Raw genomic sequence first — 15,424 nt, 5'->3', positions numbered from 1 at the left:
CAGGCCATTTCTACTGAGAACATGGATGGATCCGAAGGTGTCCCAGACTTAACCCAGCTCTACTTACAAGAGGGCCCGTCTCAAACATCACCTAGGCCATCCACACCTGCTCATCAAACAGAGCCTAGCCTTTCACCTGCACCCTTATTGCCTACCCCTCATCTCATTCTGCAATCAGTAGCCCTGGAAGTATTAGCCAAAGCCCCGACAAAGCCAATTAGCCATCGTGACCTAGGGGCTAGACCCAAAAGAGATGGACGGCCCCCTGATTACTATGGTTTTCCATGGTGCAAGGCAGCATCCCAAGTATCTCATAGTTTAAGGAGTAAGAGGACACACTTCAGCAAGTCGGCATCAAGTGTCCCTACAGGCTGCTCTGATACAAGTCGACATTCAAGAGGCAGCCGCCACGCTCCTAATTTGAGTGATCTCCAAGCCAGTATTCTCCAGGATAAGGGAAGAAAAGACAAGCTGGAGGAGCTTAAAAGACAGCAATTGGAGCATAAGCAGCTGGATGAAAAATGCAAGTTAATTGATGAAAGGGCCAGAGCTGCTCAGCAATGTCAAGAAAATGCACACAAAGAGAGAGAGAGAAAATTGTCAGACAGATTGAAATGAACAGACGTATTCGTACTAAAGAACAAGAGCTTGAGTCAGCTCAACTTGTCACTAGTTTCATAAAACACAATCTTTCTGAAGAGGATGGAGGAGCCTGTGGTCCTACAACCTCATCTCTTCATGGAAATGGAGCAACGTCTTCTTTTTACGATCTGCCTCCATCCAGGATATTCACTCCTGCCCCCCCAAACTTGACATATGCTGACTCTCGCTCTCATTTAGCTGTAGCTCCCCTGCTTCCCCAACTTAGCCTTTCCAGAGGACTACCTAAGGCCTCCCAAATCCTTCCCAGGCCTCAACCAATACAGCAAAGCTTATACACTGCCCAGGCTCCCTCTCTTCCCTCAGCAGCTACTGCTGAAACTACAGCAACGTCAACTCCCCATGTGGCTGCCCAAGCTTTACCTTCATCCTTTCACCCTGCATCTGCTACAGTAATGCCCCGCGCCCTTTCTATTCACCATGGACCTGTGACCCTCGGTCACTGCTGAAGCCCCTAACAATATGACATCAATGCCTGGTAGCGAACAACCTACCTTTACTGGTAGTCTACAGCCAACGCAAGCCATGTCCTCCCAGCAACAATCTGTTTACCCGCATGTTCAATTCCCAAATGTTACAGATCTGCTGATAGCCTCTGCTTATGGTATACCAAGACCAGTGTTGGGACTAACGCGTTACTGTAACGCCGTTATTTTTGGCAGTAACTAGTACTCTAACGCATTCCTTTTTTAATTCAGTAACTCAGTTACCGTTACTACATGGTGCTTTACTCCGTTAGTTTTTTTTTATATAGTCAACAGCCAGGCGAACAGAGATGAGAACTGTACTTAAGTACAGTACTTGAGTAAATGTACTTAGATACTTCCTGTGTCACATGCGGAGACGGGCTGTGGGCGTGTTTGTGTTGTTTACTAACAAGACTATCATGGCGGGGCGGAGCTCAAGTCTAGTTTCTCCACCTGGAGATATTCTCACTATTTCACTTTTGTCGAGCACAAAGAAAAGAAAGTTTCTGTTAAATGTAAGTTGTGTCTTGGCGGGTCAAAGATCCTATCTACTGCCCAAACCAGTAATTCAAATCTCTTAAAACATCTGCAAAAACAACATGCTGGGACGAAGCTAGTAGCTAAGACCACAGAGACTCAGCCGACGCCACTCCACCTCCACCTAAGCAACAGCGGCTGGATTTTAACCAAGGGACTGCTAGCCAGGGAAAAGTCGATAAAGCCATTGCACGGTATGTTGTAGAACACATGCAGGCTATTGTTACAGTGGAGTCACCCGCTTTCAGGGAGCTAGTTAGCATGATAGCATGTCCGGGCGGCACACGGCATATGGGACGGAAAACTTTTTCCAACTACCTGGAGAAAGAATATACAAAAATGGAAAGCCAGCTAATATCGATGCAATCCAGATTGCATATAATGCATGTCAAGTTGATTAACAGATTGTATTATTCTCCAATGCAATAACAGTACTGAAATGAAGGCTATAAGGGCATTAATGGGAGCCCTTTTTACAAGTAACGAAAACGTTACTTTTCACAGTAACGCATTACTTTTTATGTAAGTAACTAGTAAAGTAACTGAGTTACTTTTGAAATGAAGTAACTAGTAATGGTAACTAGTTACTGGTTTTCAGTAACTAGCACAACACTGACCAAGACCCTCTATCCCTGTGTTCAAAATTGGTCGAGAGAAGGATTTTGCCCTCATGAAAATGGCCCTCGACAATATCCTTGACAATCATTCCCATCCAGAGGCGCGGGAAGGTATTTTGAGTGGGGGTGCTGAGGTGCTGGACTCCAGTGAACACTATTACGGGCACTATAGAGCACGCACAAAAGCACTCCCCACACGCAAACACACAGTACACCCGCGGCTGTTACAATGAAGGCTCGATAATCAGCTCACGGCATATAGGCAGGGGTAAAGTGCTATTTTCTACGAGTGGGGAGCGGACCTCACCTCCTCTAGGGGGGTCCGGGGGGATGTTCCCCCGGGAAGATTTTTTTTAAATATTGAAGTTAAAAGCATCAATCTGGTGCACTTTGAGAGCAACATTAAGAGATCTATGGAAACATCTCTCAACACCCAGATGAAACACAACTGTAAGCAGATGTTCTTTTTCTTTATGGATATCTTACAAATCACTCCCCTTTCAAACTGTATTCTTGTTTTACTGCCATATAGTATTTCATAACTGTTTTTCCTTTATTCTCTTATTTGTTTTATAACTATAATGATCATATGAAGGTGTGCCGCGGAAATAATCTTTTGAATAATTTGTGACCAAACCGTTTGAGACCCACTGAGATAACTTAGACTAAAGTGAACTATCTAAACCAGGGGTCCCCAAACTTTTTCCTGTTAGGGCCACATAACTTTTCCCTTCTCTGATGGGGGCCGGGTCAGTTTGTAACAGAAAAAGTGTGACGATCGCATGGGTGTCTAAACGTAAACATTTATTGTTTTCTAGAAAGCCACACATAACCAAATATTAATAACCCTTTCCGGGATCTTCACAGAAAAAAAGTCAGGAAATAAATAATAACACTATTAATGAAATAAATAACACTATTTATGAAATAAATAATAACCAAATAACCCTCTCTGGGTTCTTCACAGAAAAAAAGTCCATTGAAAATTACTGTAACTTTCTGTTGTGCCGTGCACAATCTTAACAGGTAAAAGTTTAGCTTAGTTGTCAGAGCAGAATCTCTCAAAATAAACGTGGATTTACGTAAAAAAAACTATTTTTTCGGGGTTCGGGTGTTTTGTTTGATTTTAAACAAACAAAGTCTTGGCTTACAGAATATGAAACTTTTATTTCCAATTTATTTATTTCTCACTCGCAATCTGCTCTTCCGCAGCGCCGCCCCCCCCCTCACTCCGCTGAAATTATGAATGTAAGAGTATAGTAATCATAGATAACACGGCAGGGTCCGTTACAGTTTGTTTTCATCTGATTTCAATTAAACAAAGTCTTGGCTTTCAGAATATTAAACTTGTTTCGGCAAATTCAGATGATAAATACAACTTTGAAGCTTCGGCATAATTACAAGCGGAGAACGGAGTAACTTAACGTCACAGCAGGCATAACAACAGCCGGTGTTTCTCGTGATTGTTTTCCCCGGGAAACAAACACAATACACACAAACGCAAAATTACACAAGCACACACACACACGTATACACGCACACTCGCGAGCTTCCCCTCCAAACAAAAATATCTTCCCTCGGTAGTATTTTGATCATTTGCTCCGCTAATAATCAATCAGATCGATGGATTCCAGAGAAGAGACAACTTTGAAGGCCTTTTTCTCAAAATGATGACTCGGTGACAGTCATTATATAATGTGACCTATTTTGCTTAATATTTGAAGTACAAAAACAATCCCTGATATTATTAGAAAAGCTAGGAATATCCTCTTTCCAACAGTGTATACAACTCAAAAGGTGTCTTCGGGTCAAATGCGACTGATTTAGATAGAGCAGGTCACAACATTTTGACAGGGGCTAGTCTAGGATTCGCGTGGCCAGACTGAAAAAAAAAAAATGAAAAAATCATAATGCGTCTCTGGTATTGTTCAGGGGGCCGGGCCAAATGTGGAGGCGGGCCGTACCCGGCCCGCGGGCCTTAGTTTGGGGACCACACACCACACCACACACACCACACACACACACACACACCACACACCACACACCACACACCACACACACACACACACACACACACACACACACACACACACACACACACACCACACACACACAACACACACACACACACACACACACACACACACACACACACACACACACACACACACACACACACACACACACACACACAACCACCACACACACACACACACACAACACACACCACACACACACACACACACACACACACACACACACACACACACACACACACACACACAACACACAACACACACACACACACACACGTTTGAATGACAAGCACACTTTTATTTCCATGCAACTCTCTGATTGGTTTGGTGTCTTGCCTCTGTTGCATTCACTGAACACGGGAAATTACAGTTCTGCCGTCCTCTCGAGTGTCATGATGAGGTTCACGTAAAACACGGTTAATGTATTATATTATTGAGGTAGAATTGTCCGGGGCTACAGAAAAAACATTCGGGGCAGGCCAAAATATTGGCTACATATTACACAGATTATGCACAGCGGGAGCAGCAATAACCGTCAAATAATAAATCAGACAGGGGAGCTCCGCACCCCCTGCCTGCCGCTAGGGCAGTGGTTCTCAAAGTGGGGGGCGCGCCCCCCCAGGGGGGCGCAGAGGCATGCCAGGGGGGGCGCGAGAGACCAGGAGGAAAAATGGTTAAAAAAAAAAAAGATTAAAAAAAAAAATAAAATTCATAATTAAAAAAATTATTGATTCGAAAATAATATGATGCAGTACAGTATTATTACGTGTTGAGAGATGTATCCATAGATCTCTTCATTTTGCTCTCAAAGTGCACCAGATTGATGCATTTAACTTCAATATTTAAAAATGAAATCTTCCCGGGGGAGCTTGCCCCCGGACCCCCCTATGTGGGGTCCACACACCACCTATAAAAATAGCACTTTACCCCTGCTAAGCTGATTATCGAGCCTTCATTGTAACAGTCGCGGGTACACTGTGTATATGCGTGGGGAATGTTGCAGTAGAAAATTCCACTGTAGCGACCGGTACATTAATGGGAAACCCTAAATGTTTGAGCACCCTCTATGAAACGTCAAGCTACCTGAGCTACTGAGCCTGACTATTTGTGTTGGGGGGCCCGACTTTTTTTTTTCTCCAAAGGGGGGGCCTGACAGAAAAAGTTTGAGAACCACTGCGCTAGGGGGTGCTGCAGCGCCCTCAGCACCCCCCTTCCCGCGCTCATGTCCCCATCTTACAGAGCAGTATAAATACCAAATACTCTTGGAACATGTTCAGCACCCAGGAGCTAGCAAATTAGCCAGATCCAGCATGCATGATGCAAGACCATATTCCACTGCCCTCTTAGCACTCAAAGAAAAGTATGGTCAGCCAAGGCTGCTAGTTCAGAGAGAAATAGGTGAAATACTAAATGCCCCCATTGTTCGCATTAATGACGTGGAAGCCTTTGATAATCTTTCCCTCTCTATCCATGCTCTGGTTGGAATACTGCTGTCTCTAGAGGGTCCTGATGGGTGCGAATTAAGATGTGGTTCCCATGTGGACAGACTCCTCAGTAAACTCCCTGTGCAGTACAGAGATGGATTTGTTGAGCACTGCATTAATCGTAGCATTCTAACTGCACAAGCAACCAAAACCTATACCCTCCTTGACCTATCAAAATGGCTACGGTTGAAATCCAGAGCTAAACGCATCGCAGAGAGAGCTGTTGAGCTCCACAGACAGGAGAAACCATGGACTGGAAAGGAACGCCAGCCCCCCCCGACAAGTCTCCTCTATCTACCTCTCAACAGCATCTGAAATGGATGGCACACCAAAATACTACACCAAAGACAGGATGAATGTTGAAAGGCCTAAGCCCTACTGCCCCTACTGTATCGTTAGAGACCATTTACTTGGTTCATGCACAGAATCCAAAGGACTCTCCAAAATAAACATTTCAAAATGGATCAAAGAGAAAGGCAGATGCATTAAATGCGGAAGAATCCATAAAATGGACAAATGCACCTTAAAGAGGCCATGTAATTTATGCAGGACATTCACTTGACTATTCTCCATGACTTTAATTCAAACAAATCAGCTACAGTGATGTACACATCCCCCTCCTCAGAGCTTCTCTACATGGACAAACCTAACCGCTCCCATAAAGTCATGTTGAAAATTGTCAATGTAATTCTCCACAATGGGGACAGGACCCTCACAACACATGCAGTCCTTGATGATGGTGCTGATTGATCCATCCTGCTCCCCTTTGCTGTCCAGTGTTTGGGTCTCTCAACACAGCCTGAAACAATCTCACTACGCGCAGTGCGGTAGGATATAGTGCAAGTAAGTGGAGCAACTGTTTCCTTTGGAATCTCCCTTATTGACCAGCCAACTGAAAGGCATGTCATCAACGGAGCATTCACTGCTGAGAATCCGGCTCAAAGGACCATTTGTTGGAGATGAATGTTCAAACTGGAGCCACAAACCACCAGAGACAGGAGTTTAAACTTCTTTGTTTTATTTGATCAGGGTATGTTGGTGGGATGGTAGCTGTTGCCAATGGTTCTAGTAGAAAGGTGAAACAAACTGATTACAGCATTTGCACATTAAAATAATACTTCAATCAAATTAGAACTAAATTATATTCATTACTACATTGAACAACAAATGTGTTCAATACCATTGACGTTACTCAAGTGCAAACATCAAAATTACAAAGAGGATTCTACTTACATTGGTAAATCAAAAGACACATGGCAAACAACTACCAAACACTCAATCCTGGTGTGGGTGTTGAGGACAAAGAGGAGGAAGTCCTCATCCAGGCCTCTATTTATAGCCTGTGAGGAAGTTCTACCTGCTTCCCTACACAGTGCCTCTTGTGGACAGGAGGGTTTCACACATGCAATTTCTAACAATACCCATTTGCTGTACTTTGTCCTTAATCCCAATTGTACATTCACGTTACTGACTCCTACATATCCACTTTGACACACGGACATTTTTAAGAAACCTTAACTAAAGGAAGGTTTCATTTTGCACCTTACTCCTGTTGTCCATCTCTTTTATGTTATGGCTTGACTCTGGGGAATCTAGCCATAAACAGTATACAGTATATGAGCATAGTAGATGTACAATTTATCTGTAGGCTACAAGGGTGGCCCGCATGCGTGGGCGGCGGCCCGGTGTGTGGGCCGGTGCGTCTGAACGTCCCGGGCTGAATTTGTGTCCCAGTCCGCCCTTGGGTCAGACATTAAGGGGGTAAAAACGCAAATCCCGGCAATTTCTACCGGAGCATCGGCACTTTCGGCAGGTTATTCTCATGCTGCCGTTAATCTGGAGATCAACAGACACTAGCGGCTCGCACATATGATTATATAATCAGACAACGTCCGTTAAAAAACATTCTAATATAATGAGAGACGTTCTGCAGTAAGGAGGGGCGTTTCACCAACGACAGGTGTTCTTACTTTTATGTAGTTGACGGAGCATTTTTACTTTACACGACACTGTTCAACACTTCATTTTGCTTCACTCTTTAAATTAACAACCGCGGATGTCTTGAAAGACTCTTTCGCTAAAGATTTTTGAAGATATCCGTGTTCTTGTGACACGTAAATACTACGCTTCCTATGTTTTGGTGCGGACTGCGTTCACACCAGCAATGAACCGCTCCAGAGTTCGCAAGCAACCTCCGAGACCACCTATTTGACCACCCAAATGAACCGCACCAAGCGGCTAAACGCACCAGGGTTCGATTCAACCGGAATATAAAAGGCAGGTGTGAACGCACCCTAAAAAAGGCACACAGTCTGTAGTTCTTCCTCACACCGTTTTTGTATAGCCTGCAGCCAAAGTACAGCTCGGCAGCATTCAGGGAGACGACATAATTCACTGATTTGATTGCTTAGCGTTGGTCGGCCCTGCTTCCGCATCTGAGGGGCATCACAGGAATTATTTCTGTCATCAGATGACTCCCTCTGATAAAGAAGGATAAAAGGTTTTTGAAATGTTGTGGTACAGGAGGGCGTCTTGTGTGCTCACCTGGAGGGAGGTTCCTTGGCGAAGTCTGGCAGAGGATAGCTGACGTAGTCCTCGTCCAACAGGAACACGTCGGTGCTGGTCAGGATCAGAGTCCTGGGCTGGAGGACCGGACACAGCCCAGAGGAGGAGGAAGAGGAGGAGGAAGAGAGGCCGGAGAGAGTGGAGCCTTGACTCGGGATCTGGACCTGGAGGAAGGAATACGAATTATTTTATAGCACAGTTTAAAAATACTAGGGCTCTACAGAACATTTAAAGCTTCTATTGAGGTTTTCAAATAAAGCGTATAGTGTCTCATCAAACTGAAGATACAAATATCCTTAAACAAAATCCTCAAATAAAATATTGTATGAGATTTGACTGTTTGTATTGAGTGAATGATTTAGTATTTTTCTTAATTAATTTGATCAGTTTTAACAAATTATTCCTGTTTAAGAATTTGTGTTTGCAAATCTGTTGTTGTTGTTGTTGTGTGAAGGTTATTGTCTGTTCTATAATGAAAATAAGAATTGTTGATCACCAGATATTTGGATTCAACATGTTTTTAACAATTAATAAGTAACTGTATGGGGATAACATTTTAAATTAACACTCCCAACGCTGCTTTTGTTTCAAACTCCAAATCAACACCTACATTATCAATCTCCCAAAATCGTATTTATTGCCATTTTGTTAATGTGTCTCGAATAAGAAACCTAAAAAACACTTTGTGTCCAGGGGGAGTAATGTGCACAGTGACTGTGTGCAGCTGAGGTTGCCAGGTTTGTTATTGTTGTGCCTGTTCGGAGACCAAAACCAAATCGTGTATGGCAACCTGCACTGAAACTGGAGACAATGCAGAGAAGAACTAGGCGGAAGGATACACTGTTGCACATCTAGAAATAGTTCCAGCATGTTAAATCCCCTTACAAATTCAAAGTTATCAAAAAGGAAGGACTTCGTACCTGGAAAACTAGCAGGTAGAGCAGGACGTTGAAGGAGCGTGATGACGAAGACGCTGCGCTGGCCGGAGTTTTCCTCTCTGCCACGATGAATGTCAGGTCTCCCATCTCCTCCTCACTGGGATAAATAAACTTCACCCTGCTGCTGTGGAGCAGCTCGTAGTTCTGCATCTTACCTGCAGCGGGAGAAAAAATCTCCGCTTAATCCTGGGTCAACAATTGGTCTTCTTACAACAATACAATTTGTTCTAACTTCGCACAGATCTAATAACAATTAGTATGATAAAAAAACATATACTTTGATACAAATCCATTGACAAGATAAATCAAATAAATCAATTAAAACATTTTTTTTTTTTTTTATATAAAACAAAATACATCATGGTTGCAGGGCTGTGCATCACTGCCGCTATTCTAAGGAGGACTCGTGTTGGCATGATGACGTTAAGTAGTCTCATTTAGTCATTTGTTTGCAATCGCTGTTTTTATAACACATAGAAGCTTCAGACATTCATGAGTGGAGTATTTAGGTAGGATCTGATGACAAAACAAATATGACACTTCCCAAAGGCTTCTTTGGTTACCGGTGTTTGTGCTGGTAAACTGTGAGTAGAAGTCCTGATCAGACGGCTCTGGTTGAGGAAGCTGCTGCTGCTGCAGACTCAGAGCCGACATCAGCTCCTGGAGGAAGACACCCGTCCCATAACTGTCCCTGCTGAGGCAGCACACGATGTGATCGGCTGAGCGGCCTGCAAACACAGAGAGAGGAAGGGGAGAGACATATGGGAAGATCGGGAAAGTGAGAGTGTGACAGAGTTATATCAGCTTTAAGAGGTACTTTGTTATACATGTATATGAGCTCTGCAAACAGGGACAAGGAGTGGGAACTTCCACTGACCTACGACTCTGAAGTACTGGTCGAACAGTCCCACATTGACAGACAGCAGATCAGAGAGTCTGACGGACAGACAGCAGCACAGACACAAGTCCGGATCTCCAGAGTCCATAACGTCCAACACTGACAGACACAAAGAGGAAGAGAAGATAGAGAACTGATTTAACAAAGCTGAAAGTCTACACACACACTGCAAATGTGCAGATGTGTACCATGCTATGGTTTCTTTGTTATTTGTTAGTTTTCTTCACGGCTTCCATGGGGGGAAAATGCTAAAAACAATCTTAATATGATTAGGAATGTTGAAATAGATGCAGGAGCAGTAATATTCAAACAGAAATGACTCACTTTTAAAGGTTTTTCTCAATCAGAGATAACCCTTTAAGTATGAGTGAGAAAAACCAAATGTTCAGGTTCGTATTAGTATTTAGTGACTCTACTGTGACATGTTTCCATGCATTAATGTTCAAAAAGGTCTATTTGTTCTCCCTCTGGAAGGAACTTTGGGATTTAAGCTTTTGCAGACCATTTACATGCACAAAAACACAACACACTACAGGAAAGGGAAACCCCCCAAAACAACCCCCCGAACAATAGGGCCTCTTTACAACAGCAGTGACATGTGATTTTAAATGTAATTTTTTTCTCACTGACTAAACCAACATGTCTGTGTATATCCTACCAGAGTGATGAACGAGTGTGGCGGCGGAGTCCTCCAACAGGAAGTAGATGGTGTTGTTGGATAGAAGCAGACAGCAGGTGAGCTCAGACTCTGGAGACTTGTAGAGAACCACAGACAGCCACAACACCTGTCTCACCTCCTCCGACTCAGACTGACACAAAACATTTTAAAACGCAGTCAAAAACAAAACAAAGATAAAGTGTGTCCCTTTCTAAACATGAACAACAAGGAAGGGGGGGGGGGGGGGGGAAACGCCTTATCGCAGTTCAAAGGTCCTCCAAGAAGAAGAGACTTGGGGTCGACTCAGAACTCTAAATGTGATTTGTGCCAGGGGTTTGCTCTGCCTTGGCTAACCAAAAAGTAAAGTTAGAACAATAAGAATGTTGAAAGAAAAAACAATCCGCACCACTTTTGATAATGAATTAGTCATTTAGCAAAAGTTTGCGCCATTTCGATTTGCCTTTTTTCTCCCGTCTATATGATAATAGCTGTTTTTGCACTGATGACCCGTTACAATGGATTTTTGGGCTTCGTAAACTCGTGATCGAAACTTTTTGCAGTTCCTGACATTCTAGAAACAATGTAAATTCAATTTACAAAACGTTTAAATTCTTCACGTTTTTATTCATAAGAGTACCAAAAATACACTGTGTGTGTTACCTCTGCTATATATCTGTGAAAGTGGGTCAGCAGCTGCTCCCCTCCGAGCCCAGCAAGGAGCTTCAGTCCTGGGGAGAGACTTGGGGTGAGGTGGGGGGACGGCTGGTTCTCCTCCACCTGGAGACGGGAGGAGTCCCAGCTGAGGAGAAGAAGGAGGTCAGAGAAGTAGAACAAATATAAATACAACTGTAACCTCTCATGATATCTCTGTTAATCAGAAATGAATCTTAAAGAAGTCAGAGGGAATGTGCTGCACAGAGTCTATTTAGCTTTCAGAAAAAGATGTACACGGCTCCAAACAAGGAACAACATAAAACTAAAGATTTCCTTTACAACATCGGTTTAAAAATGATTATATCTGTATTTTAACATTTGCAAATGACTTCACAAACATTTTGATAAGAAGTTTTTAAATACTTGTTACCAAAATATGTCCTGATTGAGGACATTTTAATTTGTGCTTTTTGGTGGACAAACTTTGTGAATATTATAAATATAATCTCAAACATATCTGATGTTTCTGAGAACTAATCATCACCCAACACAAAGTTGATGAATATATGTGATCAAATCAACAATGCCAATGTATGAGGTGATGAAATGACAGCTTCATCGTGGCGAACAGGATTGATTCTGTATGATGGTTTGTTTTAGATATATAATGTCTGATAAATCAGTGCTCCGATAAAATGAGTGCGTTATACTTACAGCATTAGAGGCTTTAATAACAGCAAACGTGTGATATTAGCATGCAGCTTTCAATGCAGCATCAAGTGGAAGAAGATTTACGGACAGGTAGTATTTGATGCTTCAGAAGTGTACCTGTTGGTGCTGTGTGATTTCCTCTTGCTGGAACAACAGCACTGGTCTCTGGATCCGTGACGGCCTGAGAACACAACAACAATGTGTCACCCCACGGAGAGAATACACCAGTAAGAGTCAAAGACCATGGTATTCAGTCTTAACCTCGTGTGTGCGGCCCGTCCTGTGGACAGGGCAGAGGCAGGGCGACCATCTTCAGCCCCTCCAGAGCAGCTCTCCTCTGCCTAAGCTCCCCCAGGAAGGAGCTCCTGTTCTGGGCCAGAGGGAAGAGCAGCAGCAGCCTCTGACCGCCCAGCAGCAGCTCCACAGAGTGACTCCTCCTGCGCTCAACATAAGAGTTCAAATACAGATGATGACCAAAGCGTGAGGAAACTAAATCATTAAGTAGGAAATCGCTTTTCTGTTTTACAAAGACATTCGGCTATCTAGACATTACATTTGTGTCCCCAAACATTCACTGTTAAGTATGTTTTGCCCAATTATTATTATTATATCATGTGTTTTTGGTACTGCATTGGAAACATGATTGAAAGGTAAACACCAACACATATGGACTAAAGAAGAATATTCTGTTGATATGTGGGGCATTTTGGAAGTTATATTATTTTTGTGATTAAGACTTTTGGAAAAGTTAAAAAAGAAACATTTGTAAATATTACCATTAAATATATAATAACACAAATAACTTATCTAGCTGAAACCCTGTTTAACACACTTCATGTTCGTTTTTTTTGTCCTGTTAAATGTTGTGCAGACACACGACTGCTTTCAAATTATACTTTATAAAAATGTAATTGTCAGTAAAAATCTGGGATAAATACACTACACAGAAAAGCAAAACAATCCATTGATCCAGCCACAGCCTCTGTACCTGTGGTGGTGTTTGGGGTCGGGGCAGGAGGTGTTGCTGCTTCTTTCCTCGACCTTTGAAGCCCTTTCTCCAGGGTGGAGCACCATGGAGCCGATGGGCACACGGACCAGCCTGCACCAGGAGGAGGAGGAGGAGGAGGAGTGATGAAGGCCAGCGCTCCTTCTCTCACTCTCTGCCAGCTCTCTGAAATCAATCTTCAGCACCCAGAGGTGTCTGTGGGTGAGAAAGAGGAGGGAAGGGAGGCTGGGGTCCTCTCTGCTGGAGAAGATGTCTGACAGGAGCGGGTGGGTGTCCGGGGCCGAGAAGGAGGTGGAGGAGGAAGGAAGGAGAAAGGCAGCATAGCCTCCCTGGGCCCCCTGACTCTCCTCCAGCTCCCAGGAGTTGATGAGCGAGCGGTGGAGGAGCTGAGGAGGGAGGGGGGGCTCGGGGTCAGGCTGAGACTTCACGGCCTTGAGAAAAGGAGGAAAATACGTTTATTTTTATTTTGGTATTGACATGTATATGCTTCACATATCATACTGGTGACCTATGGTGAGAGTGTGGGAGAGAAACCCCCCAAACATCTATTTGGAGACCATTTACAGTACATGCACAAAACCCTGTATAGCACACTACCGGGACAGGCAAACCCCAAATGCATAATACAAATATTAATACTACATTTCATTTTTATAGCGCTTTTCCTGGTGCTCAAAGACGCTTTACATAAAATCAGAAACAGTACAAGGTAATACGGCATTGTGTTCATTCATATTGTTAAATAATATCCCAATGTAACCTTTTTTACTCACTTTCAAAACATCTTGACACCGAGTTTACATAGAATTGGGATTTTTCTTTTTTAAAGTTCTACCGTTAGATAACAGTATGTCCATACCAGATTTCTAGACTTTAGTCCAACCAGAACCACTTTATGTCTTTACTCATCGTGATAAGATGTACTGTCTGCAAATCAAGTTTCAGCAACGTAGTGAACTGTGATGCTCTCTCCTGTGAGAAAGTTGTAATATTTAAAGAACACCTAAAATGATCGCAATACCTACTAATGTAATAAAAACATGTTTAAAAAGGGAAACTAAATTGGACTATCTGTGCTGTAAAATGTAGGAACTCTCAATGCTTCACATGCTGCTCTCTGACCTGGATCAACACCTTCAGCTCGCTCCTGGTCTGCCGGAGCGCCTCGGGCTCCGAGAAGAGGAACCAGCGGGTCGGGGCGGCGTGGAGGCCGAATGCGAGGCAGGAGTCAGGGAGCTCGGCTTGGGAGGAGAGGAGGAGCTGTGAGTACGGCAGCAGGAGGTCCACCTGCAGGCTGGACAGCACCTCCTCCACACTCTGCTCCTGGTCTGAGAACAGATTGCTCTTAATATTCAAACACACAGCAAATCAACAAGCGCACGTCATGTAATTGATTTTGGATGATATGCATGCTTTTAACACAGTGAAAAAAAGGCAGTTACTGTTGTGTTTGTTAGCACGGTGATCCCTTGGTTTTCTGTCAACATTTCTTTATAAATCATTGTTGCTGTTTATACGTTATTATTAAAAGGAAAGCTACGTGGATTTATTAAGTTTAGCTCTGTTACTGCTAATAGTAAACGGTTCTGCATTAGACCTGGTGTTGCATCCGGACTTGGATGTGCATGACTGTAGGTACCAGAACATTACAATGCCTTTCCATGAACCAAGGCAATTCTCATGAAGCACGATTAGTTCACTTGGCAACAAGCAGCAAAGTAAACTAATATGAAAAACTCAATCTGATTGTGTGTTTACCTGCGTCCTGATTGGACCGTGTGAAATCATCTGACAGGTACATCAGGCACAATATTTGGTCTGTCAGCACCAGGCAAGCCTTCTTTTGCTCCACTTCCTCCTTCAGCTGAAGACAGTAGCACCACAGGACCCTGCTGACCTGCACCTCTTTCTCCTTCTCCTCCTCCTTCTTCTCCTCCTCCTTCTCCTCCTTCTCCTCCTTCTTCTTCTTCTTCTTCTCCTCCTCCTCCTCCTCCTCCTCCTCTTCACACAGCTCCTCCTGCTGGCTACCAGGCTCCTCTGCAGAAGGAACAGCGAGCGACGTGGAGGAAGAGGAGCCGACGGACTCCTCTAAAGAGTCATCCAGGCCCATCTCGAAGTATCCGTCCCTGGAGCCTGGACTGTAATAATGAGAATGAAATATGAATCAATTATTAACGTTTTTTGAATTTGAAG

General features: G+C 43.5%; 1 protein-coding gene across 3 annotated transcripts in view; it reads right to left on the bottom strand.

Moving 5' to 3' along the window:
• The window catches only part of nisch (nischarin), a 35,866-nt gene that overhangs the window by 5,626 nt on the left and 14,816 nt on the right, over window positions 1-15,424 (bottom strand). For 2 of the 3 annotated variants that reach the window (XM_034202322.1, XM_034202323.1), the window contains 11 exons: window positions 14,990-15,369; window positions 14,354-14,559; window positions 13,214-13,662; window positions 12,487-12,662; window positions 12,343-12,406; window positions 11,521-11,659; window positions 10,861-11,011; window positions 10,182-10,301; window positions 9,868-10,032; window positions 9,287-9,459; window positions 8,346-8,530 (listed from right to left, as the gene is read on the bottom strand). In XM_034202322.1, the coding sequence (XP_034058213.1) occupies window positions 8,346-8,530; window positions 9,287-9,459; window positions 9,868-10,032; window positions 10,182-10,301; window positions 10,861-11,011; window positions 11,521-11,659; window positions 12,343-12,406; window positions 12,487-12,662; window positions 13,214-13,662; window positions 14,354-14,559; window positions 14,990-15,369 (2,208 nt within the window). Of the gene's footprint in view, window positions 1-8,345; window positions 8,531-9,286; window positions 9,460-9,867; window positions 10,033-10,181; window positions 10,302-10,860; window positions 11,012-11,520; window positions 11,660-12,342; window positions 12,407-12,486; window positions 12,663-13,213; window positions 13,663-14,353; window positions 14,560-14,989; window positions 15,370-15,424 lie in introns of those variants that run through there. The other variant, XR_004567686.1, reaches the window with a different exon arrangement.

The sequence above is a fragment of the Gymnodraco acuticeps genome, unplaced genomic scaffold, assembly GCF_902827175.1.
Source record: "Gymnodraco acuticeps unplaced genomic scaffold, fGymAcu1.1, whole genome shotgun sequence".
Classification (NCBI taxonomy): Eukaryota; Metazoa; Chordata; class Actinopteri; order Perciformes; family Bathydraconidae; genus Gymnodraco; species Gymnodraco acuticeps.
This window is presented reverse-complemented; position numbering and strand designations above follow the sequence as displayed.